This window comes from Myxocyprinus asiaticus, chromosome 33, assembly GCF_019703515.2.
Source record: "Myxocyprinus asiaticus isolate MX2 ecotype Aquarium Trade chromosome 33, UBuf_Myxa_2, whole genome shotgun sequence".
Lineage (NCBI taxonomy): Eukaryota > Metazoa > Chordata > Actinopteri > Cypriniformes > Catostomidae > Myxocyprinus > Myxocyprinus asiaticus.
Genome location: NC_059376.1, coordinates 20,804,286 through 20,830,979, shown reverse-complemented (window position 1 = coordinate 20,830,979; position 26,694 = coordinate 20,804,286). Strand labels below are relative to the sequence as shown.

At 37.0% G+C, this 26,694-nt stretch overlaps 2 protein-coding genes and 1 long non-coding RNA gene across 5 annotated transcripts in view; 1 reads left to right on the top strand and 2 right to left on the bottom strand.

The window, feature by feature from the left end:
* The window catches only part of LOC127424369 (importin-11), a 178,020-nt gene extending 167,893 nt beyond the window's left edge, over positions 1-10,127 (bottom strand). The window contains exons 1-2 of one of the 3 annotated variants that reach the window (XM_051669497.1): positions 10,024-10,127; positions 4,291-4,437 (exon numbers count right to left, since the gene is read on the bottom strand). In XM_051669497.1, the coding sequence (XP_051525457.1) occupies positions 4,291-4,428 (138 nt within the window). In that variant the 5' untranslated portion in view covers positions 4,429-4,437; positions 10,024-10,127. Of the gene's footprint in view, positions 1-4,290; positions 4,438-8,301; positions 8,363-10,023 lie in introns of those variants that run through there. The other 2 variants (XM_051669498.1, XM_051669496.1) reach the window with 2 other exon arrangements.
* Positions 10,128-11,164: 1,037 nt separating this feature from the next.
* LOC127424393 (uncharacterized) lies at positions 11,165-16,420 on the top strand. The gene is made up of 3 exons (XR_007894466.1): positions 11,165-11,255; positions 12,605-12,672; positions 15,991-16,420. It is a non-coding gene; the product is annotated as an uncharacterized LOC127424393 (long non-coding RNA).
* A 1,650-nt stretch (positions 16,421-18,070) lies between these two features.
* LOC127424376 (endothelial lipase-like) lies at positions 18,071-23,412 on the bottom strand. Its single transcript, XM_051669512.1, has 10 exons — positions 23,177-23,412; positions 22,042-22,226; positions 21,605-21,784; positions 20,880-20,991; positions 20,538-20,762; positions 20,200-20,442; positions 19,974-20,094; positions 19,568-19,792; positions 19,367-19,462; positions 18,071-19,259 (listed from the first exon to the last, which is right to left on the bottom strand). Exons 1-10 carry the CDS (start codon positions 23,271-23,273, stop codon positions 19,247-19,249), a joined length of 1,497 nt encoding a protein of 498 aa, XP_051525472.1. The 5' UTR covers positions 23,274-23,412; the 3' UTR covers positions 18,071-19,246.
* Positions 23,413-26,694: the final 3,282 nt, after the last annotated feature.

Sequence of the window (26,694 nt, the reverse complement as noted above, 5' to 3'; positions counted from 1 at the left end):
TCAAGCAATAGTTTCTCTCGAGAATTTCCAATTGGTCTTTCAGAATGGCGGTTTTTGATTTATGAGTACATTGAGGTCTGCGGTTAACATTACTTGGAGACATTCATGCTTTGTTCTACAACATAATTTACACACAATCATTCTTCATAGGTGACATTTCAAGCCACTGTGTTTTTATAAATGCAAGTTGCTCAGAAGTTGCTTACAACTACCAAAGATTACTACCAAAAGGATGTGACTACATTTTGATGAATCAGACAACTCTTTTTGTCCTTGCATCATTCATTTGGAAATCGGCCTACACTGGTCAAGCAGCAAGTGTGGCAGTATAGAATTCAGTACCAACACTACTGTTACATAGTGATGCAGGAAACATACATTTACACATGTAGTTTTTAAGAACCGAAAAGTCATGAAAATCATTCGGTTCCAGCATATTTATGTAACATGCTAACAAGTTGCTAAATAAGGACTACTACCAAAAGGATGCAAGTTTAAAGTTGAAGTGTGTAACTTTTTCTATGTTAAAATACTTTCTTCTATCCAAGCTTTATTTGCAGATACAAATATATGTAAGCTGTTCATAGGTTGACCTACATTAAAACAGTAATCACTGTGACTCTGTTGCACAAAAAACCTATTGCTCTGTTTGAGCAGTCCGACAGCCCGATACAGCCACACTGACTCCACCAATGGCATGAGTTTGGGGCGATACTATGTGCTCGATCAATGGGAGGTTTTGGCCAGTTGACTGCCCATTTCCCTATTTGGCCAGTGCTGTGTTGCACTACATCTTACATTTGTTTATCTTGTGCTTGTGTTTTTATGTCTATTATGTCCAATTTAAACTTGATTTTCTTTGAAAAATTATTTTGAAAATTCTTCTGATTTAAACCACCACAGTAACGTTGTCTAGCTGGCTGACATACAGTATATGTTTTTTTTTGGGGGGGGGTTTAATTGCAAGAATGACTTGATTGTTCACATTATTTTCAAGCTAAAGTGTGTTTTTGAATACCGGAAAATGAAGTTACATTATATAAAAACTAACCTAACAGATTTTTTTTTAAAAGACAACTTGACGTATAAAAATACAAGAAAATGTTGGCAAGGCATTAAAAAATCCCTACTGTTGAGCCCTTATCCAGGGTGTTTCTGAGAAGACAGGAAATGGCTTGTAACATAATTAGACGCCCTACGTTCAAAAGCATTTAACCCCCATGCAGCACAAAGGTCATTACTAATTTAACTGCAACCAGTTTGCAAAGAGCTACATCCTGCCACAAGAGTAAAATATTAATTTCACCATGGGCCAACAAAATGATGAAATAAAGGTGAAGTGTGTCATTTCTGCACCACTAGTGGCAACAAAGGAAATTGCAAAAATAAACATTGCTTTTAAACAGGTTTCCTGAACACTATATTGGTCGGTTAAACAGATAATTCTGTTGTCAAGATCTCTGCACAATATGTTGCGATAATAGACAGTATTTTATCATCAAACTAATTACACGCTTCACTTTTAAACTCTTAAGTTGAGTTGATCTGAACCTAAGCAAAAGAAAGTAACGGTAACCGTTAAGCAGGCTCTCGCACTGCTTATAACGCTGTCATTTTGACTCAACCATTTATCGAATGACTTTATAGCTCTGAATCAGATGAACAGATGTGTCTTTTATGTTTCACTTCTATTCAAAATAGGACTGCACAATTAATCGAAAAACTAATCATGATTACGATTACGGCTGCCACGATTATGTAATCGTGAAAACTAACGATTACAGCATTCAATTTAAGTCTGCTCCTTTTGCATCAATGGTTTCTATTTACAACGTGTTTTTGCAGCAGTTGAGTATTCTAACCAATCACTGACATGTCCGTTGAGCAATGAAATGGCAACGACCAATCAGAGCTGCTTAGATTAGTCCTCCGTCGTATCTGTAATGACAACTGATCCTAATGCGCAAGTTTTAAACCGTTTGAATGCCCAGATGCTTGCTTTATGTTCTAGCTCTGTTAGCGTGGCACACGAAAATTAATACTGAAGAAACATCACCTGACACTGAAAAGAAGCTGTAGAACAAGAGCGAAAAGCACTTTGGAATTATTTTGGATTCATTGCATATTGCACCGCTCGCTTTGAACGTAGATGTTGCAAATGAGCAACACGACAAAACTAAAACGCTCCTGTTCTAATCAAGGCACAGACACGGTGTAAATAACTGATTTATAATGTGATTTGTACAAAATAGCAATAAAGTAATTCAGCTTAACTGTTCCAAGTTTGTATTAGAGGTGTAGCCAACAAAGAATATGGCATGAATAGCATATTTCAGGAATCACCGTCATTGTTATTGCGTCTGTTCTAATAAGACCCATTTGCCACACAGCTGGTATTGGTAGATTTAACATTTTCACGAATCGCACAAACTCTGATCTCAAATGACTTTTTAATTTCCAAAGTGCAACCACTGAGGCCAAAAATGATCTAACGATGATCTTACATGAACAAGATCACCATTGAAGATCTAACGGGATGAATGGTCCCCTGTCTCGCCACCAAAGGGCTTACTGAACGCAATAAGTATCTTGGTCAATTTAAATCGGCTGTTAATACGTTTGAATATTGAATGTCATATTATTTACTGTATGTGGACTAATAATTTAAGCAGTAATTTAGCAATAATTTAATTTATTCTATAACACAGATATCAATTTAAAATAATTATTATTTGCCTTACCTTAACAAACATTATAACAATATAAAATACAATATAATATAGTGCTTAAAAGATACTTAAAAGAAACGAGCGCAGCTCATATCCACCATTGAAATCTGCTACTCTGAAGAACCACACGGTTGCTTACTTTGTGACATCACGGTAATTTAATATTTTAATCGACATTAATAATTACGATTACAATATCAAGGACAATAATCGACAATTATGATTTTTGCTATAATCGTGCAGCCCTAATTCAAAGTGCACACAAAAATTAGTACTAAAAAATCTTACCTGACACTTAAAAAGAAGCACTTTGAAAAGTACTTTTGGTCATTTGGAATGGTTTTGGTTTTGCTAAACGTTGCGCAGCTTGCAATTCAGGCAGATTAACACCCAATATACACTGAAAGCAAGCAACCAGACAAAACTAGAAAGTTCCCATTTTATTTAATAAAGCATAGGCAAGGTGTTAATAAGGGATATATTCTGCAGTGTAGATGGCTTTGGGCTCAAACAGTTAAAAAAAAATTGTTTTTTGCAATTTTTTCTACAGTTTTGTTGATTAATAAGAGTTTTCTAGTATTGTTGTGTTACTCACTTTCTGTGCATAATTTATTCATACTTTAAATGTCAGTTTTGTATTTAATTTGAATGTGCCAATGTGAAGCCATCTTGATTTACTACTGTATAACACAGCAACTGAATTAAAGTGATAGTTCACACAAAATATGAAGATTCTCAAGATTTACTCACCCTACTGGCATCCCAGATGTGTATGACTTTTTTTTCTTCTGCAGAACACAAATTAAGATTTTTAGAAGAATGTTTCAGCTCTGTAGGTCCATAAAATGCAAGTGAATGGGTGCCAAAATTTTGAAGCTACAAAATCCAAAAGGGAACATAAAAGTAATCCATAAGACTCCAGGGGTTAAATCCATGTGTTCAGACACAATATGTTAGGTGTGGGTGAGAAACAGATCAATATTTAAGTAATTTTTGATCATAAATTCTCCTCCCTGCCCAGTAGAGGACGATATGCATGAAGAATGTGAATCACTAAAAACAGGAGGAGAAAGTGAAAAAGAAGGAAAAAGTACTTAAATATTGATCTGTCACCTACCATATCGCTTCAGAAGATCTAGATTTAGGGATTTATGTTGCCCTAATGTGCTTCAAAATTTTGGCACCCATTCACTTGCATTGTATTGACCTACAGAGCTGATATATTCTTCTAAAAATCTTCATTTGTGTTCTGCAGAAGAAAGTCATACACATCTGGGATGCCAGGAGGGTGAGTACATGATGAGAGAATTTCATTTTCACAAGTATTACATGTGTTTTGTATGTGTAGTTTACATTAAGAATATGACATCCAGTTGCCCAAAACAAAATAATATTATATAAATTTAAATAATCAATTGATAATTAAGAATAACAATTACACAGTCAAGAAAAACTTTTATTTTTGTCATAATCGTGCAGCACAAAATTACTCTATTAGGATTTCTATTGCAAGCAGCTCCACTAAGCTGCTGTATTCAGGCTTTAAAGAGCAGATTCTTACCAGCAGCACAGAGTAAAAGCCAGGCTGGGTCTCCCATTGGCGAAGCTGCTCCTCTGCAGGTTTCAGCACAGCTGTGTCCTGACTAGTGGCCTGGGTCAAAGCCTGCAGCACCACCGAGCTGGCGCTCTGGATGTCCATTGGGTGAGACTGCAGACACAAACAGATCACACGACATGGCTCATTTAGCATTTCATGAGACTAGAATATTGAAAAACTTCAAATTAACTTCTGCTACCCACCAGAGGCTTTTGATTTTATTAAATAACAGCAAAACTTAAGATTAACAATGGTTTTACAATCACCCTGGAGTTCTTATTCTCCCTATTTATCTGCAACTGCAGTGGAGTACATGGGCCTGTACTTAAGTCAAAATAAAGCTATATCCAATAAGACACAAATGCATACCATTATACATAAGAAATTAAACATTAGAGAGTTCCAGTCAAGTGTTCCAGTCCTGCTATAATCCGCAATATAGTAACAGCTATGACGCGAAACACCAGTTTTCTTTCATACCAGCGACTATGGCTGTTTCTCAATGCTTAGAATGCAAAGAACAAATCAGCAGTCTTGTGAAGACCAGTCTTGCCTAGCTACCTTGAAAGAACCAACGGAAGTACAGGAGGACGTGGAACACATCTATACAAGTTTTGAGATGTGCTGCAATATGTAGATTCAACACCCTTATATCTATTTTCTTTCTTTTCAATACATTGTTAAACCTATAAAACAAAAAAAAATTATGACTTCAAAATAAAAGATTAAAATTATTGTAATCAAACCCATAACACTTTTAATTCAATTTAAAGGAAACCAAAATAATGTTTACATTTATAGCTGAATACATCCTATATCAAGACACTGGGCAGAGGTAGATTTCTGCATCAGAGCTGTTGTCTTGTCTTACTCGCACTCCTGTCTTCTTCATTAGAATACAATATTCTCTTCCCATCACATCTCATTCAATCAAAGCACAGAAACCAATATCACAGTAAATGCAGTTATAAAATAACAGGTTGTATATTTCTCAAATTGCATAAAAATGCATAGAGAAAGCTTGATGAAAACTTGGATGGTCCATCTGTTTTTCAACCACAATATCAAGAATGACTTCAGGGAGAAATAAAAGTTTGTTATTGGTGCAAAGCATAGGCATAATGGATCATTTTGGCCTAAGGGACTAGTCCAGAACACTGCAAAAACAAGGGTAGGACAGCAGATGGCTTTTGGGGGTTTTCATCTCATGCACAAACAGGAAAATTTCCACTTAAGTTATGTTCATGGTGCAACTGACAAGAGTTCCATGTTCATTTTCAATCACTGGCAAAAAATTCACAGCTTCTGTGCAAGTCTTATTGTGAACTTAGTGTCTTGTCTCCTGTTCTGCATACTTCTCTATAGTTCTGCTTGGGGTTCAAACTTCTAGTTATTAGAGCATTTAATGCAACTATAGTGTAAACATGTATGAAAGTGTTTCAAGCAAAAGGTGGCAGCTTCGCTCTCTTGGTTCCAGGCGATCTTGTGTTTGACGTCACATTCAACCCTCTATCTTTGGTTCGGTTCTCAGTGCTAGACATTTGCCACAGCATGCACCTAGTCTGAAATTAAAGGCTGTTAAAAAGTGATCTATCTGTGCAAACTGCAAATCTATATCCTATTTGCTTCCATGAAGCAAGCTTTAAACTGGGCATGCAAAGCTGCTCTGTTTAATCAATCTGTAATAATCAGACAAAACAGTCCAACTTCTAAAAGTGCAGCCAGATCAGGGGCCCATTCTTTGTACGTTGATTAGGGAGATATATTGATTTCATTGTTGACAATTTGGCCCGATCCTTGATTGTTATGTTCGAGGAACATCTCGGAGTTGCTGCCATGGCAACACGTCTCACGAGCAGGCTTATTTAACGTAAACAGGATTAGATTGCACCTCTATAAGCAGATGTGATAGTGTTAGTCTGTCCCAGACTTCCAGCCACTGCATTACTCTTACGAGAACACCATTTTGAAGCACTATATTTTTTATTAATAATTTTGAATTTAATCAAATAATAATATTGTAGATAATATAGATACTGACCATTTTTCTCATTTAGAGGTACCACTTTAGTCATGAGGGAGTAATCTACTTTATCTACTCTATTTGTTTCCATTTTAGTCGTGAGGGAGTAATCTACTTATGTTTCCCATAAAGTCTTTTTTCACAAAATAAATGTCATGCATAAACTTTTGAGTTTTCTGTCTGCACTGATCTTGGTTCTTAGCGCCATCTACAGTTCAACAGATGCAAAGAACTTTATGAAAGAGCTACTATGTCTGCATTTGTGCCATTAGAAAAGTTTACAAGATAGACAGCCCTCTTACATAATAAACAATCTTTCATGATTTTCATTGTTTTCCGGCCAAGTAAGAACTCAGGCTTTTAAAGAGAGCTTTTATGTCCTCACGCATTTGTAAAGTTCAAGTTGTAAAGTTACAAACAAAAGTGAAAAATGTTACACATTTAATTTATTCACAACACTTCAGTCTTTTCTCTTTATTTTGTCCTCTTTGGCTGTGTTTTCTTTTTTAAGATTACTTTCTGTTTGGCAGGAGTTAACATGAATGCTACGGATCTCAATAAATTAATTAATACAGAAATACACTATATGGCCAAACGTTTGTGGACACCCCCTTCTAATTAATGAGTTTGGTTACTCCATTAAATCCAGTAAAGAAAAATCGTAATGTTTCGTTATGTAATAGGCTGGGCTTTGTGTGCTTCCAAATTTGTGGCAACTTTCCAGCATGACAATGCCCCTGTGAACAAAGTGAGGTCCATAAAGAAATGGTTTACTGTGTCTGGCATGGAAGAAATTGACTGGCCTGCACAAAGCCCAGGCCTGAACCCCACTGATCACTTCTGGGGTGAACTGGAACAGCAACTGTAAGTCAGGCCCCATCGACCAACATCAGTTCCTGACCTCACTGATAGCCTTATGTCTGAATGAGAGCAAATCCCTGCAGCCATGTTACTACATACAGTATAGTGGAAAGCCTTCCCAAAAGAGTGAAAGCTGTTATTACAGCAAAGAGAGAAACTGATGCCAAAGGTTTTGAAATCAAATGTTCATCAAGCACATATGATGTCCACAAACTTTTGGCCATATAGTGTATTGTGTAGTACAAATGTAACTACTTTAAAGGCCCATTTATTTTTATCTATACTTTTACAATGTTATATACATACAAATAACAACTATCTTATATAAGTGTATCAAGAAATTAATACATAATGGTTTTAACATATTATTAATATTTTTACTAGTTTATGACATCATTACATTGGTCTCTCGTGTCACCAAACAATGACAGCATTGCTGATCATGGCTTCGAGTATCAATACATGTTCCCTTTTCAGTAAACACAGGAATGCGCAATTATCTAAGACAACTCAATCCAGACAAACTAATCAAATCCGCTCATGCATTTGAAGAATTAGCTAGAGATGAATTATCACGATTACAAGATCTGGAATATGCCATATCACCTCATTTGTATTAAGCGACGTACGAAGAACAGACAAGAGCACAGACAACAATTGCTTACTCCATCAAAAAAGGACAAAGATTCTGCTCTAGGTTCAAATACAGATGAACAGTATTAGACTGTCATCTGGATTTGATGAATTGTGGCATACGTTTCTCCGCTCTTTAGGCCATGATAACATTTAAGCTATGTGACAAAAAAAAAAAAAAAAAAAAAGCATATTTATGAAATAGTTCAAAGCCAGGAGCGAAAAATCTGACGTCAGTGAAATAAAGCTTTCTCAATGTATTAGATCAGTTGTAGGCCTAAACAACACAATGTTTCCTATTTATACTACAGCTCCAGCCACTTACCTTTATTGTTTTAGCTAATCTTAATGGTGTGAGGTCTGACAATATATGCCACACAGCCCTGGGCACATTTGCTATTTCCAAACTTAAAGGTAAAGTTCACCCAAAAATGAAGATTCTCTCATTATTTACTCACCCTCATGATATCCCAAGTGTGTATGCCTGTCTTTCTTCACCAGAACACATTTGAAGAAAAGTAGAAAAATATCTTAGCTCAGTAGGTCCTTAAAATGCAAGTGAATGGAGATTTCTATTTTGAAGCTCCAAAAATCACAGTCAGTGTAAACGTCATCCATAGGACACCAGCTGCTAAATTACGCTTTTGGTGCAAAAAAGAGAAAAATATTTAAGTACTTTTTAACTGTAAATTATGCTTCCGTTCTGCAGCGGTAAGCGCGTGTGACGTAATCACATTGGCAATTGAAACATACGAGAACTGAGGCACGTGCGTCACAGACGGCAGAGCAGCGCTGTTTACAAGTGAGGAGGAACGCTGTTCAGTATCTTGGTTGGTTTTGGTTTCGATCTGTATTTATCGGTTTCTTTACTCACAATGGTGCGCTGGTGTGCTTATCCAGGATGCCTGAGATAAGTGTGAGATTACGTCCATAACATGTCAATGCGAATACATCACACAAGAGGCTGCTTGGACTCCACCGTCTCATGAAGCTTACCCTCACATTGGATTATAGTGAAAATGTACTTGAATATTGATATTTTTTCACACCAAAAGTGACCCTGTCGCTTTAGAAGACATTAATTTAACCACTGGAGTCATATAAATGACGTTTATGCTGACTCTCTGTGATTTTTGGAGCTTCAAAAGAGAAATCTCCATTCACTTGCATTTTAAGGACCTACTGAGCTAAGATATTTTTCTATTTTTCTTCAAATGTGTTCTGGTGAAGAAAGAAAGTCATACACACCTGGGATATCATGAGGGTGAGTAAATAATGAGAGAATTTTCATTTTTGGGTGAAATATACCTTTAAGAGGCCCAGCTCTGCAAAGGCTGCAATTAACAGCCTACAACTAGTCTAAATTGGCTGCCATGACAAATATCAATCACTTACAGATTACACATGAACTGAACGCATGCATGAAATCTAGGGCCACCTGCTCATAAATTAAACTAAATGGAAAACAGCATTTATCATTAAACATTCTTACAGAAAACCTTTGCTCTCCAAAATCAGAAGTCCTGAGGACTGCACAACCCAAACAGTAGGCCTATCGAACATTCATTCTGTACAAGTAAGAGCTCAGTAAGAATTGAAACAGTATAATGCAACATATCTGTTCATGTATTTGTAATAAATGTTCACAACAGTACATCATGACTGCAGCATGACTATGATGTCTTAGGGCTTCTTCTTGGCCTGTTGGTACATGCAACCCGTCAGCTGTAGCCTATATAAACAGTACACCTGCTATATGACCGTCCTACAGCATGAGACATATGCAGTAGTACGTCGTTTGTGCTTATAAAACAACTGAATAGGATTACTAATGCTAGTGGAAGGTCCCGTGTAATCACACTGCCAGTGCCAAATCCACCTTGAAAATCTGAAATAACGACAAGCATTGTTATTAATTATTGTCATTTGGTGATAATACCTAAATGATGCGCAGATTGACCAATCAGTCGGAATTTGTAGTGCTAAATATCATCTACACTCGAAACAAAACCGGTGAAACATCTAGCACGTTAGCTCAATGGCTAATATACACTACACGAGCTTCACGAATGTTGGCCTACGTGGATAAAAATGAAGAATGTAACATCAAAAATTACACAAACTGTGTGAGCTTTGAAGTACCAAGCCATCCTTTCAAGCTAAACATCTCGTTGACGCACCTTCTGCAAATATGTCAATCCCGGGTGAGATCAAAACAATTGCGCAGTCAGCTCTAAACACAGCGCGCACGTTGTTGTGAGGATGGCGCCATCCACAGTGGCAGATGTCGCACCGAAATGACGTAACAGCAAACCTTTCAGAGAACTCGATGACCAAAAGCTTTTTAAAAAAATAAATAAATAAATAAAGTTTTCCCCTCGACACAGAAGAGGCACATTCCAAAATTCGTATTCCCTCTAATGCGTTTTTGTTCCAAATGTAACATTGAAAATGCTCTTTGTCACTTCTGGGTCGTTTTTGTATGTAGTTGTCTTTAGGAAAAGAGTGCAGGGTTGGTTAAAAGAAAAAGATGTTGTTGCTGACACATTCTTATCATACATAAAGAGGATTGTCTATCACGTGTTCTGATAAATAAATGTTCGTATTCGAGAAAGACTTTTTGTCCAATTTTTTGTAATCGCCTCCAATGTTTATATTAAGAAAGATGAAACTACAGAATGAAGTATTTTACAGAAGCCTTGATAAGAACGAAAAATAATAAAGTTAAAATAAAAACATTTAAGTCATTTGATTTGATTGCATTATTGTTGTTGTTTTATTGTGTAGAGACTTTCATTATAGATTGGCTGTGTTGAAAGTACTGTGAATACTTTTTGTTATTGTTGTTGTTTTTGGAAATCAATCAGATAAAAAAAATTGTTTTCCTTGATTTAAGAACTTTCTTAATCACAGAAGGATTGTATTATTATTTGTTTTGTTGTTGTTCCAGTTATTTGCTACTATACACGCGAGGCATTAAAGAATACCAAAGTTCCAATCACAGTTGAATAGAAACCGTATTTAGGCCGTCCAAAGTGTTCTAGTCATAAATGGAAAGTAGTCTAAATAACCAATGTGGCGAGGTGTAGACTTGTTTGGCCTGGTGAAAACATGTGTATAGGACATTTTTAAGAGCATTCCTCGTAATCATATCTGTTGATTGAAAAATCACTGATAGGCCTATCTTAACATTTCGTGTGTTAGTCAGAACCTGCGAGGTTGTAGTTACATTGATTGTCCAGCAGGTGACGCGCATGCTGAATGCAAGTGGCTTACAATGCATCCGACCAGCAAGAAATTCATCAGAGAAGTCACCAGCAGCAGATAGGCGGGGGCGCACGTGTGGAGCGTGTTTAGAAGAGAACCGACGGGCTGAGGATGTCTCGCAATTGTTGCATTTGCTAACATTAAGGTTAGTGGCAGGGTTAAGGCTAGTTTTAAGGCTAAGGCTAGGTGTATAATTTCTAAGGGACTTCAAATAAACACATTAAACACAGTGTATGACTGACCCTAACCCTAACTTTATCCAGCCCGACTGTGTGTTTTAGAGTTTGGGATCTGGGTTGTAGCCAAGTGACTAATGGACCGATAGTGGTCCGTGGATGAGACTAGGTTTTGGGGGTCGTAATGAATAGGTGTAATCACGCAAATATTATTATTATTATTTTTAACTGGCTCTGGACAGACTGAAAGGTAATTCTGTGTCACCACTAGTTTCCCAATTAGTGTACCTTGCACAGAAAGTCAGATGACTTTCTGAATAGGAAAGATCAGTGGGGTAAAGTGCTAATACCACAACTTTTCTTTTTTTGTTTTTAACAGTCAGTAACCAGGGAAAGTCCGCTGCTTTTATTTTAAGAGAAAGAGTGGGTAAAGTAAGCTACCCAAATCACAGTGTCACAGATTTATAAAAAGTGTTTTCTTTTTCCTGTCTGAATCTGAATCTGGGTCCATTGCTGAGAATAAAATATGCTTTGTTAAACTTCATGACTATTGTTTTCAATGTATGTTCCAAAGCAGTTTGGAAATGTGCAACCAATAAAGTAGTTTTAATTCATAATCCTATAAAGAGTGGGCAAACTCCTTTCTTCAAACAAAACTTGTACTTTTTATGACACATGGTGCTGTCTTTAATTTCAAATATTGAATTTCAAAGACTCAGCAGTTTCTCTTGTTGCCCCCAGATGTACTACGCATGGGCCAGCATGTTGTATTTTATGAGCAGGTGAGTGGGTTTTCATGCTTTAGTGGTCAGCGGTGAGCTAGCCAGTATGTCACTGATCTGAGGAGGGCCCATTGGCAACTGCGCAAGAATGTCCAACTTCAGCAGAATTTACTAAGAGAAGCAAATGCTGCCCAGCAGATAGAAAACTGATGAGATCAAATTCAGCTCTAACTCTTTTATAGAGAAGCTTGCCAATAGTGTCAGGGAGGCACATGTTTCTCAGAATAAAATCCTTCCATAAACAGGGTTGGTAGTAAAGCAAAGCCACACATGGCAGTTTCAGAATGTCACTGAACTCAAGTAACCCTGTTTAAGGTGAGATTCTCACAGCCAATCAGAAGCAGGGCAGAATCGTGCAGTGGCTGTGGACCAATCAACATCTTTACATTGATTTTCATTTTCTTTCTGAATACCAGTTCAGGCGCTCACACCCACAGACAAAAACGGTTAGCATCTGTTAGAAGTAACCAAAGGCTTTGTTATAGGGTGCCACTCATATCTTTGATTCATTGCTTTATACTTTCTCACCCTCACAGATGATGTGTCCCATACTGACTAAACCAAACAGCACATGAACACATAGGTTATCCTGATAACCAAGGAGGTAATTCCATATAGCATGATGTCTGAAGGACATTTTTTTTTTTTTTCATTTCTTTAATATGTGCTTTGCATGCTGACCCACAGTGACCCACATTGCTTTTCGTGTGCAGGACCTGAACCAAATATATTTGAAACTGGAGAACTACACTGTACTGCACACCATGTTACCTTACTGTACTTAAGTTATGTAACACATCGCTGAACTTTCTGTCTATCTATCTTTGGGAGACACTTTTGCAGGGCTTCAGAACAGTGGTGGAGCTAGGGGGTGGCCGTGGCCCCATTGGCCACCCCACTCGCAATAGCCGTTTTGGTCATTTTTTGTCTTGGGCACAATTTAGTTTTTTAGAGGTGGAACCGTCTCTGTACAACCGTACAGACTTAACATGCGCACATCGCTGGCCCCTGCCTGGCCACCCCTGTGAAAAATTCCTGGCTCCGCCCCTGCTTCAGAATAGGCTGTGTTGTACATTGTGCTGCAATACAATCTTCTACTAAAACAATCAATCACTTGTATGTATTCATACATTCCAAGAGTGCAAACCGGTTCCCTTGTAACTCAACTGGCCTCTTGAGAAGCTTGTGGATTCCATGCTAATTTCCAGATGAAAAAGCTCACTGTAACCCTTCGGGATTTTACTGTCCTGTCACATTAGGGTGAGAAGGGAGCAAGCTCACTTTGATGTCTGTGGGAAAAGTCAACCCTTGGTGGGATTTACTCCCATGTGATTTACAGTAAGGAAAAGAGGAGTCATAAGACAATGACTTGACCCAAAATGGTGTGTTCAAGGAATACATTTTATCTACTGTAGAAAGTGATTCATAGCAATTTCCTTAAATCTGCATCCTATCTCATCACTTCTCCATGGGCCACTACAGCTCTCCAGAATGTCTCTCCAGAATGTTTCAATTACTAACCAAGTTGTGGGTTCCCACAATTATTTCATTTTAGTTGTACAGACTCAGCAAGGGATTGTAGTGGAGTAAAACATGCCGAATCTTGCTCTTTGAAGGTTTATCTTTATAGCAGTTCTAAAGTCATAGATAACACAGTAATGTTTTTTTGTTTTACGATATTTTTTCCCATGCAAACTGACATTTACCCCTAGATGATATTCAGCGTACTGTATCACACATGGTGATTCTGTGTTATCCTTTCTGGCATTCCACTTATACCCTAGGCATTTTTGAAACAGTTCCACGATTTTGTGTTGCTGTTAATTATTGTTTTGGACATGCTTTTCAGTCACATCAACTACAGTACATTAAATGCAAAGATACATCCCTGGTGCATTCAGAATAAAATGCCTCACTGAAATTGATTAAGCAGAGTTACTTACTAACATGGAACTGAAACCGCAAATTCTATTATTTTTAATTCAGCTTTAGAGTCTGTGGAATGCATGTAGATGCAGTTTCTTTTTGTCAGCAGTCCAGTCTTTCCACTTACATCTGTTACCAGTTTCTGCTACTGTTATCATTGTTAGCATTATCAGCTTTATATTTTGTTGATGATACTGCATGATCAGATTTTTTTAGAAAGTTTTAAAGTTTGCCACAGATGCCTTCAAAGAGAATCAGACCATATATTGAAAAGGATCTTTTCAAATGGTTGTTGAAGGAAATTCTGGCCACACAAAACTATAATTTCAAATTCAGTCTGTCTATTTAAAAGGTCAAATCATGAAAGATTTTGTTTCTTATGATAGTTACATTAGACCTACATTAATCCAACTCATGCCAAAGACGTCTTTTATTCAAAGGGCATTCTTCTCACATTCTTCATGTCCTCTGCTTGTTTCCCATAAGAAAGTCTCAAAGTACAATGTGAGAAAGCCTAATGTGAATTCTGTAGTTTTATAGCCTTGGAGACTCTATTCGTTTGAATCAATAGTGAGATGGCTTTGAATCTGGCATTGTTCAGATGCGCGAAAAATAACTGTAATACTGTTTGAGATGACTGCAAATTGTTTCACACATAAAATCTGAATGATTCAGCCTTGTTGAAGGCATTAGGAAAAACAGGACTTCTACTGATGCATAGCAGGCATAATTATGGCCTTTACTGACTCACAGGTGTGGTAAATTACATACAGTAGTTCACCCAAAAATGAAAATTCTGCCATCATGTACTCACTCTTATGTTGTTTCAAACATGTATGGAGAAATAAGGAGATATTAAGCAGAATCACAGCCTCGGTCAGCATTCATTTTTGTTGGAAAAAAGATGCAATGAAAGTGGTGACTGAGACTAATAAACTGTCTAATATTTATTGTCATGTTCTGTGGAAGAAAGAAAGCCATACAGGTTTTAAACAACATAAGCATTTGTAAAGAATGACAGATGTTTAATTTTAAGTGAACTAACCCTTTAAGCAATACACAAGGAACTGTGCTGTTGTACTAAATATCAGCACTATAAAACATTTAGCACACCTTTCCAAAAACTTTAGGAACTTGAGAACTTCTGGCGAAATGCATTGATATGGTCAATTAAATGTTTAATAATCTTTTACAGTTTAATGGCACAAAGGATGTAACTGGTGTCAGCAGAAGGTATTGAACTGTATAGATCCACACAAAATTCTCACACCCATCCTGACAGTCATGTACTTGTTAACTGCACCCACATTTCAAACTCTATTATATTCTTTTGATGAACAGATTGTTTTCTTAAAGATATCATTGTCTTTACCAAGACCAGTACAAATTAAGTATTATATACCAGTATTGTATCTATCTATCTATCTATCTGTCTGTCTGTCTGTATACAGTACATACAGTATATGGGACTAATGTTATGGATAAATATGTCTTTATTGTAGTATATCTTCAAAATTAGGGTGAATAAAAGGAAAATGGACAAATGGTAAAGTGAGACACTTAATCTTATTCGTCTATCTAAATGCATCTAATCTAAATCTATATTCTTCCATTACTAAAAAAAAATCAACATTAGGTTCATCCTACACATGTATGGGAATCATGATTCAAAAACAACATCAGTGACAAATAATCAGAAAATGTCTGACTTTACCTGTTTTTACCCCTGTACATAGAGTCATGTGTCAAGATCATTATTATTCATAAGGCTCACAGGCTAATCCCTAATCCATTCCGTACATCAATTCAGTACCCAAAGTACTATTTAAAGAAGTAACATTGTGCCAAGTGCATTGTGTTCAAATAGTCACTTGAGACCTATTAATACGACCAGTCAATCACAGTACCATGCATATACATTCACAGTTTTGAAAAGCAAAGGCAATGAGAACAGGTGTTTCCACTTGGCTGATATATTTGGTGTCATCTCTGCTAGGCACCTGCTCCCCAGATAGCTACACAAACGGCTTGACAACACTTCCTCTGGCTATGTTTCCACAACACCTCACTGCGTGACACAACAACGGATTCCAAGAAGGATGAATGGAACATTCTGCACTGTCCACTATCTCTGACATCGGAGAATAGAGTCATGGAGTATGTTCTTCTCATTGTTCATATACAAGTTATGCGAGCACTGCATGTTTTGCCAAAGAATAGAATAGGAAGTGCCATTAAGGGGTTATGGAATTGGCATATTCTTACAGCTTACCTTTGGACATGTGCACTGTTTGATGAGTCATGCTGTGTTTAAGCATGTGGAGGGTCACCTGCGGATGGAAGGTCCATTTATGTTTGTAAACATGTATTTTGTGTACATATTTCTTATGTGACTTTGTATTTCCGTCAATAAAACGAAAGATGTAGGTTCGACAGTATAAAGCATATGCATGTATGTACATGAAAGGGGTGGGGCCCTTCAGGTAAAAAAATTCCTCTAACACTTTGCAAAGGTTCTATTTGTTAACATTAGTTAATGCATTAGTTATCATGAGCTAACAATAAACAATATATATTTTTTACTGCATTTATTAATCTTTGTTAATGTTAGTTACTAAAAATACTATTGTTCAAAGTTCAAGTGCATTTATTATTGTTAACATACAACTTTTGATTTAAAAAATATATTAGTTTGTTGAAATTAACATTAACCAAAATTAATAAATGCTGTAAAAGTATTGCTCGTTGTTAGTTATATCATGTTAACTAAAGTTGATTACTAATTTCAACAAATGGAACCTTATTGTAAAGTGTTCCTTTAGATTTTGGCTCACAGGTTATGAGTTTTAAGTGTGAATTTGAAATGGTATGAACATTTTTATTCAAAAGCACTTGAAAGTCATGTTTTATATAGACTTTCCTTCATGAATATGGTATGCGAACCACATAACTATGAAGATGCACCAATGACTACGACCTATACTCTAACATACTGTACCAGTTTTTCATAGTAATCTGTGTGTTGCCTCATTTCCTTCATATAACACTATTAACCAACAAATGTTCTGGCACAGTTTTAACTTTACTGAAAGGTTTTGTCACCAGAAATACTTGAACATCTTGGCAAGCCCGGTTTACACACATTCCTGAAAATACACATAAGCAAGGCAGTACAAGAAGGTTCTGGATTATTCAACTCTGAATGTTACAAGTTAATTCTAAGCATAGCACTAAATAGAAACTCAACATTCTTTTTATACAATGACGTAACTGGGATCATTGTGTGGTCATCACAATACACACACATTATTTATTTTAAAGGATTGACAACAATTAAATGTCAAAGGAACACAAACATTGATGTTTAAGAGAGGAATGTTCAAAGTGTTCCAAAGCACCATGCTTATTCTTTAACAAAATGTGAGGATACATTTAAGTGTGCTGGTAGGTTGGCAGTCCAAATACCATTTAAATATTATATGAATGACTTAAAGGGATAGTTCACCCAAAAATGAAATACAACCACATGTTGTACCAAACCGATTTTCCATGAAACACAAAAGGAGACATTAGGCAAAATAATTTTCAGTCACCATTCACTTTCATTGAATTGAAAAAAAAAAAAAAAAAAGATGCAAAGTGAATAGTGACTGAGGCTGTCATTTTACCCAATATCTCCTTCTGTGGTCCAATTGAAATGAAAAAAAAGTAATCCAGGTTTGGAACATTATAAGGGAAAGTAAATTAAATAAAAAGCATTTTTGGGTAAACTATCCCTTTAAGGGTTATTAAAGGGATAGTTCACCCAAAAATGAAAATTCCCTCATCATTTACTCACCCTCATGCCTTCCCAGATGTGTCCGACTTTCTTTCTTCTGCTGAACACAACTGAGGATTCAATTAAGTATTCTCAGCTCTGTAGGTCCATACAAAGTAAGTAAATGTGTGCCAAAATTTTTAAGCTACAAAATCCACATAAGGGCAAAATAAAAGTACTCCAGACAACTCTGGTGATTAAATCCATATACTCTGAAGTGATTTGATAGGTATGGGTGAGAAACAGATCAATATTTACGTTTTTTTTTTTTTTTTTTTTTACTATAAATTCTCCTTCCTGCTTAGTAAATCCGCACTTCCTTCTTCTGTATTTGATGATTCACATTCTTCATGCATATCAGCCCCTGCTGGGCAGGGAAGAGAATTTGACAATTTCTAAATATTGATCTGTTTCTCACCCACACCTATCATATCGTGTCCGAACATATGGATTTAACCACTGGAGTCATATGGATTACTTTCAGGATGTCTTTGTGGATTTTGGAGTTTCAGGTAAACTGCCAATTGGGCAAGTAAATGGGCAAGCTCTTGTTTATAATGCCTTTTATAACTTAATCATGTTTCCCAATAATTTGGTAAATGCAAAGTTAAAATACAGCTTCTGTTCCACAAAATAACTTTATATAAAAATTTAAGCATACCACTATTCCACGTGCCTCTCTATTTAAGTGTGTTGTACTATAAAATTAAATTCTACAGATATTTTTTTTTAAATTAGAATACAACATACCATACAATAATACATTAAAAAACAAACATGCAACCACATCTTTACCCAAAGATGAATCTAAATTAATTTTATTACAAATTCTTACATTTTATATTCATAAAAGATGTACATAAGGCACAAAATGTGCAACATATTCTTTATGAAGACAAATAGACCATTTCTCTCCAATCTCCTGACCTTAAATAATACTGTGAACTCATAAAAACCTTCTTGCTGTTGAAATCCACAGTCACACATGTAAAAGAATGGTCACCAAGTAACTTGGAGAATTAATTTGTGCCTTGGTACAAGGTGTGCATTAAGTTGATAAATAGGCGTCGAGTCGCAGTGCTTTTTCCTTCATAAATTAAAAACGTACAAAAATATATATACGGAGGGTTGTTGAGGGGAGTCATAGAGACCCACAAAATGGAGGTTTTATACACAATATAAAATATACAAACAGCATCAAAAGACAAACTCATTACAGAATCTCAGACAATCCAGAACAGCCCAATGGTAGAAAAAAAAAAAAAAAGCCCTGAGCAATTCCAGTAGCACCCATCCGCGCAGGCCATTTGAACAGCACGATTTGTGTTCTAAACACTGACAACCAAACTGGTGCATTAACCCGCCAAACGCGTACCATAACAAAGTGCTGAGGCCCTGTGCCTCCTTGGGTCCCTATGGGTAACAGTGCTTTCTCTTAGTAGTGCAATCTGCCAAACAAGAAAAACACGTTAGGTGGACATAGTTAACAGAACGCTTACATCTGAATATAGATATAGACTTCTCCACTATGGTATAAACTGTACTGTATACATACCGTTTTCTAGGTTTAACTGCCCACCCATCACGGCATTTAACAAATGTAATTTCTTTTCCTGGTGAGATCTCAGTTTCTTGTGCACAGAAGGTGAACCTATAGATATAACATTGTGGCTTTAATAAAAGTGGTAAAAATTTGCAAAATTATTACATTTATTGTTGGTTATAAAACAAACAGGTGATAAAGTTACCAACTTACTTCTTCTGCGTTTCTCCTGATTTGACTCTGATCCTCCGAACCTCTAGAACTTTTTCTTTCCGTTGACTCGACAATGACCAGATAGAGGACTTAACATACTTCCATATGGATGACAAGGACTCAGATGGGCCTTCCCAGCGAAGAGTAATTTTTAGCAGCTCACCAATGTCCTCTTCCGTGAAGACAAGAAATGGGTTTGTGAGGTTTAAACCAACTCCATCGGCACTGTGAAAACCACAGAGAAGCCAAGTGTTCAAAATTACATTATTCATCTGATTGGAGCTTTAAATGTTCCCCTTAAATTTCTGAAGTTACACTGTAGGACACAATCCAACTTCCATATTAAATAATATTATATACCAGTTTAATAAAGAACATAATGGCTATATAATCTTAAGGTGCTTACATGTCTACACTAAGATTATTGGTGTCGTTATGAGATCCATGTAGTTTGACATAGAAATTGGGATCGGCGTCTTCTGCTTGCTTCCTATCGAAAACATGCATCTTCATCTGATAGTGGTAACCTGTGGAGAAACCAGCCAGTTAGGTTATGCAATTACCAAATACTTAAATTTGTGTGATTCAGTGCTATGGCATGTAACTTTGAGAAAGACATTATAATGCCTTACCACCAAAAGGCGTGTCTGCACGAGTCTTCAGGTACATTTTACTGTTTCTCCTCTTGCGCATTTTCTTGGCATTGTAACCGATGCTGTTGCATCTGTTTTTCCTGCAGCTCAGACAAATGCCCTTCTTAAAGCGATCAGGGCCAGTGCACTGAAAGGCGTAACTCACATGGTCCTTATTCATAAGGGAGTCCACAAAAAGATGCACTGCCCGCTCATGTTCACACTTCATCACTTCCACAATATCTGTTTGGTAACAAGACAGAAGTGGTTACAAGACAGTTGGTAACTGTGACAAGACAGTTGGAAATTACCAAAATAGATTCTTTTGAAGAACGTACTTCCTACGGCAGCAGTAGACAGCACATCTCCTAAGGAACAGCCTGGCTGTACATCCCCACCATTGGGATAGATATCGATGTGTCCAATGGGCTCCTGGATCCCAATACTGACACCCAGAGCTCCCCGTGTGTATGTGTGAAGGACATCGACAAAATCTGCATCGTCAGGAGAAAGCCTCTTGTGGGAATCTGCCCCCTCAAACATGGGACCAGCTGGGTCTAAACCTATTCAGAGCATGCATATTTCAGACATGGCTTCTATTTTTCATGATTTTTCTTCCATAAAAAGATTGAGCAATTTGAATGCTTGCTTAAAAAGCCATAATGCCAACACAATTTTACCTGTTATACGTCCAATATTTCCATTTACAAAGGTTCCAGCATATCCAGCAACATGAGCACCCAGACTGTATCCAATCATGTGGACATTTTCTAGTTGTAGCTGCTGCTCTTCCTATCAAAAACAGGCAGACATTAATCCCTACATAGTGGCAAATTCACAAGATGATGTTAAAATTCTTGAATTTGAACAATGAATAACAATTTAAATAAGCTAATAATCTAACTAAATAGTCACCCAAAGTTTTAAGAAAATATTTGGCAAAAGGAAAACAGATCTCAAACTATGATGAAATACGAGATGTGAAGCCATTAGGATTTATGCACATTAGGGCATCTGTGTGTGTGTCGGTTGGGGGTGGATGGAGACATGCTCAGCTGCTTATTTACACTGCTTGTATCATTTCTGTATAACTGCCTCCAAGTTGGCTTCAGAAGGTAAATAAGAGCAAACATTATTTGTTCCATTAGAACCCCCATTATGCCTTGGGCAAGCTATCTCCAACAAAAGAACAAAAACCAAAACAAATCCATCTGGAAAAGACAAATTGTACTTCACCAGAACATCTGCTGTCCTGAGAAAGAATGAATAATATTGACAAAGAGCCAGCGCACAAGACCACAAGCAGAACTTTCACGGTTGCTAATTGACAATTCTCTCATCTCAAAAGACAAATAGACACCAAGAGAAACAAACCCACCCAACGGGATGTATAATATAAACCTACCTGGAGCCAGTCCAAAACGGTAGCAATGCTCTGTCCAACCCGGCGAGTATGGTTGACAGCATCAGGATAAAGCTGGTGGGCGAGACCCAGCCAATCGACCACCACCACATTGGCCTCAGACTCCCTCCTCTGAACAGCAGCCACCAACTTGTGCATCCAGCTTTCAAACATCCCACTCATCTGTGAAAAAGATCACACCACCCCTTACTAAACCAAACTAATGGAGATCCAGCAATCAGGTGCAACATTCCTGTATTCCCTTCACTTTTAAAAAGAGAAAAAAATGCTGCTGCACTGAAGAAAGAACACTTGTGTGGTGTTATACTTGCATCAAAGATGAAATACGAGGAAACTCAGGAGGATTCAGTACAAAGGCCATGGAACCTTAGGTGTCAAAAACATCTAAAGGTGAACCTAAAACTAAAACACCTTCTTACCGTCCAGCCATGGATGATCAGAATGGTCTTGGCTGTTGTATTGAAGCCACACTCCTCAATGCTTTCCTTTTTCCCAGGTTGGAGGTAACAGCCATCATCTTCAAGATCCAAAGAATTCCGCATATTGTACTTAATCCGGTCATGAAGCAATACTGGATCCATAGAGAAGGAATAGTCTGCACCATCTAATAGGGATAGTGGAATGATAGGAGTTTCAGTGTAAATCTCAAAGATCTTCTAAAAACTATATAGGCTAATATTTTTAAAACCAGGTGTTTAAGCCATTCCAAACCAGCGTAGAGTACTTAATTGTTTCATAACTGTTGAGTGTTTATTCATGATAAGCTTAGTGACATTATCTCGATTTAACGACTTGACTGAACAATGAGCTACTGTGGAGAAGGGGGAAACGTTGAAATCTTGTTTTCCAACAAGTTTTCTAATAAATGAAAGAACATTCCAGCTCACCATCCCGGCTATGCTAAATATAGTCTTTTGAGTCGGGATTTAAGAGTTTCAAAACAGTTTCAGTTGAAACGCAGCTATTATCAAGAGCAGCACGCGATCTATATGAAAGGGCATTTAAATATTTAATATTCAAATTTAAAAAAAACTTCAGTGAGGACGCGCTGAGCGCGGTGTCTTTCAAAGTCAAATAGTTTCCAGTTCCCACGGAGTCAATGCCCGACTGGATGACTGCGGTCGACAACGCGGCAGGATGTGTCGCTGATAAAACGTGGACTTATTCAGGGGCTTGTTTAAAAGGCAAATCCAGCTCAACGGATTTTCCGGGGTTTCCTCTCTTGTGTGTCGCCCCGGCTCGTATTTCATTCATTTTTTGGATTTCACTGACAGGTTCATTCACAACATAGTCGTCATTATGAGAATGTGAAGTTTTAAACATGCTTCTTTTCTCAGTTTGAATTTCAAATCAAAGTAGCTGTTATTGTTATTCATTGTTCATGAATGGAATGACTAGATGTCCATAAGAAATGCATACGATAGAAACAAAGCATGGATGTGTACAGCGCTGAATATTGTTATGTGTTACTTTGCAGATGTAAAGAAGTTAGGCTAAACTATCACAAGATGATGTAAAAAAAAAAAGAAAAGAAAAGAAAACCCGCTTTCTTACCTTTCAAAAGCGTATAGTCGCCGGGTGCTGTGGCTGAGGCGCTGCATAAATAGCACATTATTAAACCTAACAAACAAATCATGGATTTATCTACCATAATGTTCAGTGCTTTAAAATAATTTCTTTTTTCCCCCCACAAGCTCAAGTAACTGAGGAAGTTTAAACGTTTATTAAACGTTATTCCTTTACTGCGAGGTGTCAGGGAAATGTGTGAACCTGTATCAGGTTGCTCATTAGAGTTTTAAATAGGGTGTTTTTTCAGTCATCTGACCATCGGCAGATATCTACGACAAAATTCTTTCTTTCTAATTGGTCGAGCCCCTGGAACTACGTTCGAAGGCGTGGCATTGCGTTTGAATGAGTTGTAGTTTGTGGAAGACTGGCACCATTCTCATGTTTAACCCTATGTGCTCCAAGCACGAGTCTCACGGTAGCACACACACCGGTGCTCGGGGCGTTCGTATTGACGCACGGAGCATACTAAAGATTATTTCTGCACACGACTGTGCTTGTTTACAAATATTCAAACATGAGATACTTTAGTGTGTTAGAGTTACCAACACGTGGGTCATCATTATTTTCTTGTCAGTAACAGACATTTTACATACAATGTAGGGGTGCCCGAAGCTTGTTGCCACACTAGGGAAATTGTCAAACGGGCTATAACTCACTCAGATTTTGAATCAAATGTCCAATTTTATAAATGCTTGTTTTATAACTAGCAGGTTAGTTTGAAAGATCATTTGTCAAAAATGATTAAAAAATGTTTGTGAGTTATATCCTCCAAACAGCTATTCCAATCATCACATTTTTTGTATCAGCTGTTGAGTAAATAACTTAACAGGACCAAGACACAGTGGCATACATTCAGAGAATTGTCAACTGCACAATTTAGGTAGAAATGTTGTTTTTCTTCTCTTTTTGTCATAAATGTCAGGTTGTCAAGTTGTCACATTTTTATGTTGTACAATTTCTGTTGCTGAAAACAATGATTTGATACTTTTGTACATAAAAGTATTTTTTTTTTTTTTTTTTTTTTAAATATGCAGTTTCGTTTTTTTTTTTTTTTTCACATTTTCAAGCTTTACTGTTTCAATTTAACATAAATTCATACATTATATTGTAGATATAGATGAACAAGATTGCTTTTAACTTTGGGTAACATTTCGGATTTTGTTTGAAAAAAAGGTATTCCCTTTATATGACAACTTACCCCATATAGTGATATAACATGCCCCGCTATAAGGTCCGCTAATACATTTTTGTTGTTATTGTTGCCTGGACAATAATGGAGGACATTTTTCAAGCCTTCAAGGTATGTACAGTAGTGGCCATATATATTGGCACCTGTGATAAATATGAGCATAGAAGGCTGTGAAAAAAAATCTGCATTGTTTATCCTTTTGATCTTTCATTCAAAAATTTACAAAAATCTAACCTTTAACTGAAGTAAAACAATTGAAACGGGGTAAATATCTCATTATTAAATAAATATTTTTCTCTAAAATGTATTGGCCATAATTATTGACACCCTTTTATTAAATACTTTTTGCAGCCTCCCTTTGCCAAGATAACAGCTCTGAGTCTTCTCTTATAATGCCTAATGAGGTTTGAGAACACCTGGTAAGGGATCTGAGACCATTCCTCCATTCAGAATCTCTACAAATCCTTCAAATTCAGAGGTCCATGTTGGTGGACTCTCCTCTTCAGTTCACCCCACAAATTTTCTATGGGGTTCAGGTCAGGGGACTGGGATGGCCATGGCAGAACCTTGATTTTGTGGTCAGTGAACCATATTTGTGATGATTTTGATGTTTGTTTTGGATAATTGTCCTGCTGGAAGATCCAACCAGGGCCCATTGTAAGCTTTCTGGCAGAGGCAGCCAGGATTAGATTGGTACAAGATGTCCAGGACCTCTGGCAGAAGAACAGTCCCACAACATTAAAGATCCAGCACCACATTTAACCATGGGCATTGGGTACTTCATCTCTGTGTGTGCCAAACCCAACTCTGGTGTTTGCTGCCAAAAAGCTCTTTTTGTGGTTCATCTGACCATAGAACCCGGTTGCATTTGAAGTTCCAGTAGTGTCTGGCAAACTGAAGACGCTTGAGTTTGTTGTTGGATGAGAGCAGAGACTTTTTTTCTTGAAACCCTCCCAAACAACTTGTGGTGATTTAGATGATGTCTGATATTTTATTTTTTATTTATTTATTTTTTTTAGACTTTCTGACCCCAAGACCCAACTAATTTCTGCAATTCTCCAGCTGTGATCCTTGGAGATTCTTTGGCCACTTGAACCATCCTCTTCTCTGTGCATAGAGATAGTATAGACACATGTCCTTTTCCAGGCCAATTCTTAAGATCTCCAGTTGATTGGAACTTATTAATTATTGCACTGATGGTGGAAATGGGCATTTTCAATGCTTTGGCTATTTTCTTATAGCCACTTCCCATTTTGTGAAGCTCAACAACATTTTGCCACACATCAGAACTATTTTCTTTAGTGTAACCCACTGTGATTGATGATTAAGGGAGTTTGGCCTGTGTCATACTTATACCCCTGTGAAACAGGAAGTCATAGCTGAACAATTTCAGTTTCTAGTCACCCAGGTGCAATAAAAAAAATTCAAATATGAAGGGGAATATACTTCAGATATATTTTATTCATAAGGATTTCTAGGGGTGCCAATAATTCTGACCAATGTGTTTTGGAGAAAGATATTTATTTAATAATGAGATATTTCTCCTCTTTCAATTGTTCTACTTCAATTACAGGTTAGATTTTTGTAATTTTTTTGAATGAAAGATCAAAAGGATAAACAATGCAGATTTGTTTTTTTTCACAACATTCTTTGCTCATATTTACCATGGGTGCCAATATTTAAGGCCACAACTGTACATGAGCTGACTCTCTATCCCTAAGGACTCGAAGAAAATACTTAAAAAATACCCCATGGAGTAAGAAGTATGACAACTAGCCCCATATCTCCCTATATACTGACAACATCCATCCATACTTCCACCCATCATTTTCTGTACCCGCTTATCTGGGTCACAGTACTGGAGCCCATCCTACCTTGGGCAGGGAAACTCCCTGAACAGGTGCAAGTACAACCAAGCAAGTACAACCCCCAATTATTTATCTCATGATCAATGGAATAATGTAAATGCTTCATGCTGCAACCCCCCCCCCCCCCCAATGTTCAATCCAAATCTACGCCCTTGGGTGCACTGACAACATAATTAAACTATTCCTATGCAATAAATAAATACATTTTTACACAGTTTTACAAATCGAAAATCTATGATAAGACCACATCAGTGTTCTGCAACTACAATCAAGGCAAAATAGATGGGATATATACTGTAGATTGGTATGGGATATAAGAAAAGTAAATCACATCTCAATGACTGAACCTTCTATGATGACAGACTGACTCACTAAAGCTATCTGATTGATGGATGGATTTGTTTTAAAAATAATAATAATAATAATAACAGGGCAACTTGTGATAA

What these genes read in the sequence shown, in the direction of transcription:
- LOC127424376 (XM_051669512.1), bottom strand. Translation starts at nt 23,273, where the DNA reads ATGGTAGATAAATCCATGATTTGTTTGTTAGGTTTAATAATGTGCTAT. An exon ending in AAATATTGGACGTATAACAG is followed by an intron (nt 20,763 to 20,879) that starts GTAAAATTGTGT and finishes TGCTCTGAATAG; the next exon opens with GTTTAGACCCAGCTGGTCCC. An exon ending in TCAGGAGAAACGCAGAAGAA is followed by an intron (nt 19,463 to 19,567) that starts GTAAGTTGGTAA and finishes TTATATCTATAG; the next exon opens with GTTCACCTTCTGTGCACAAG.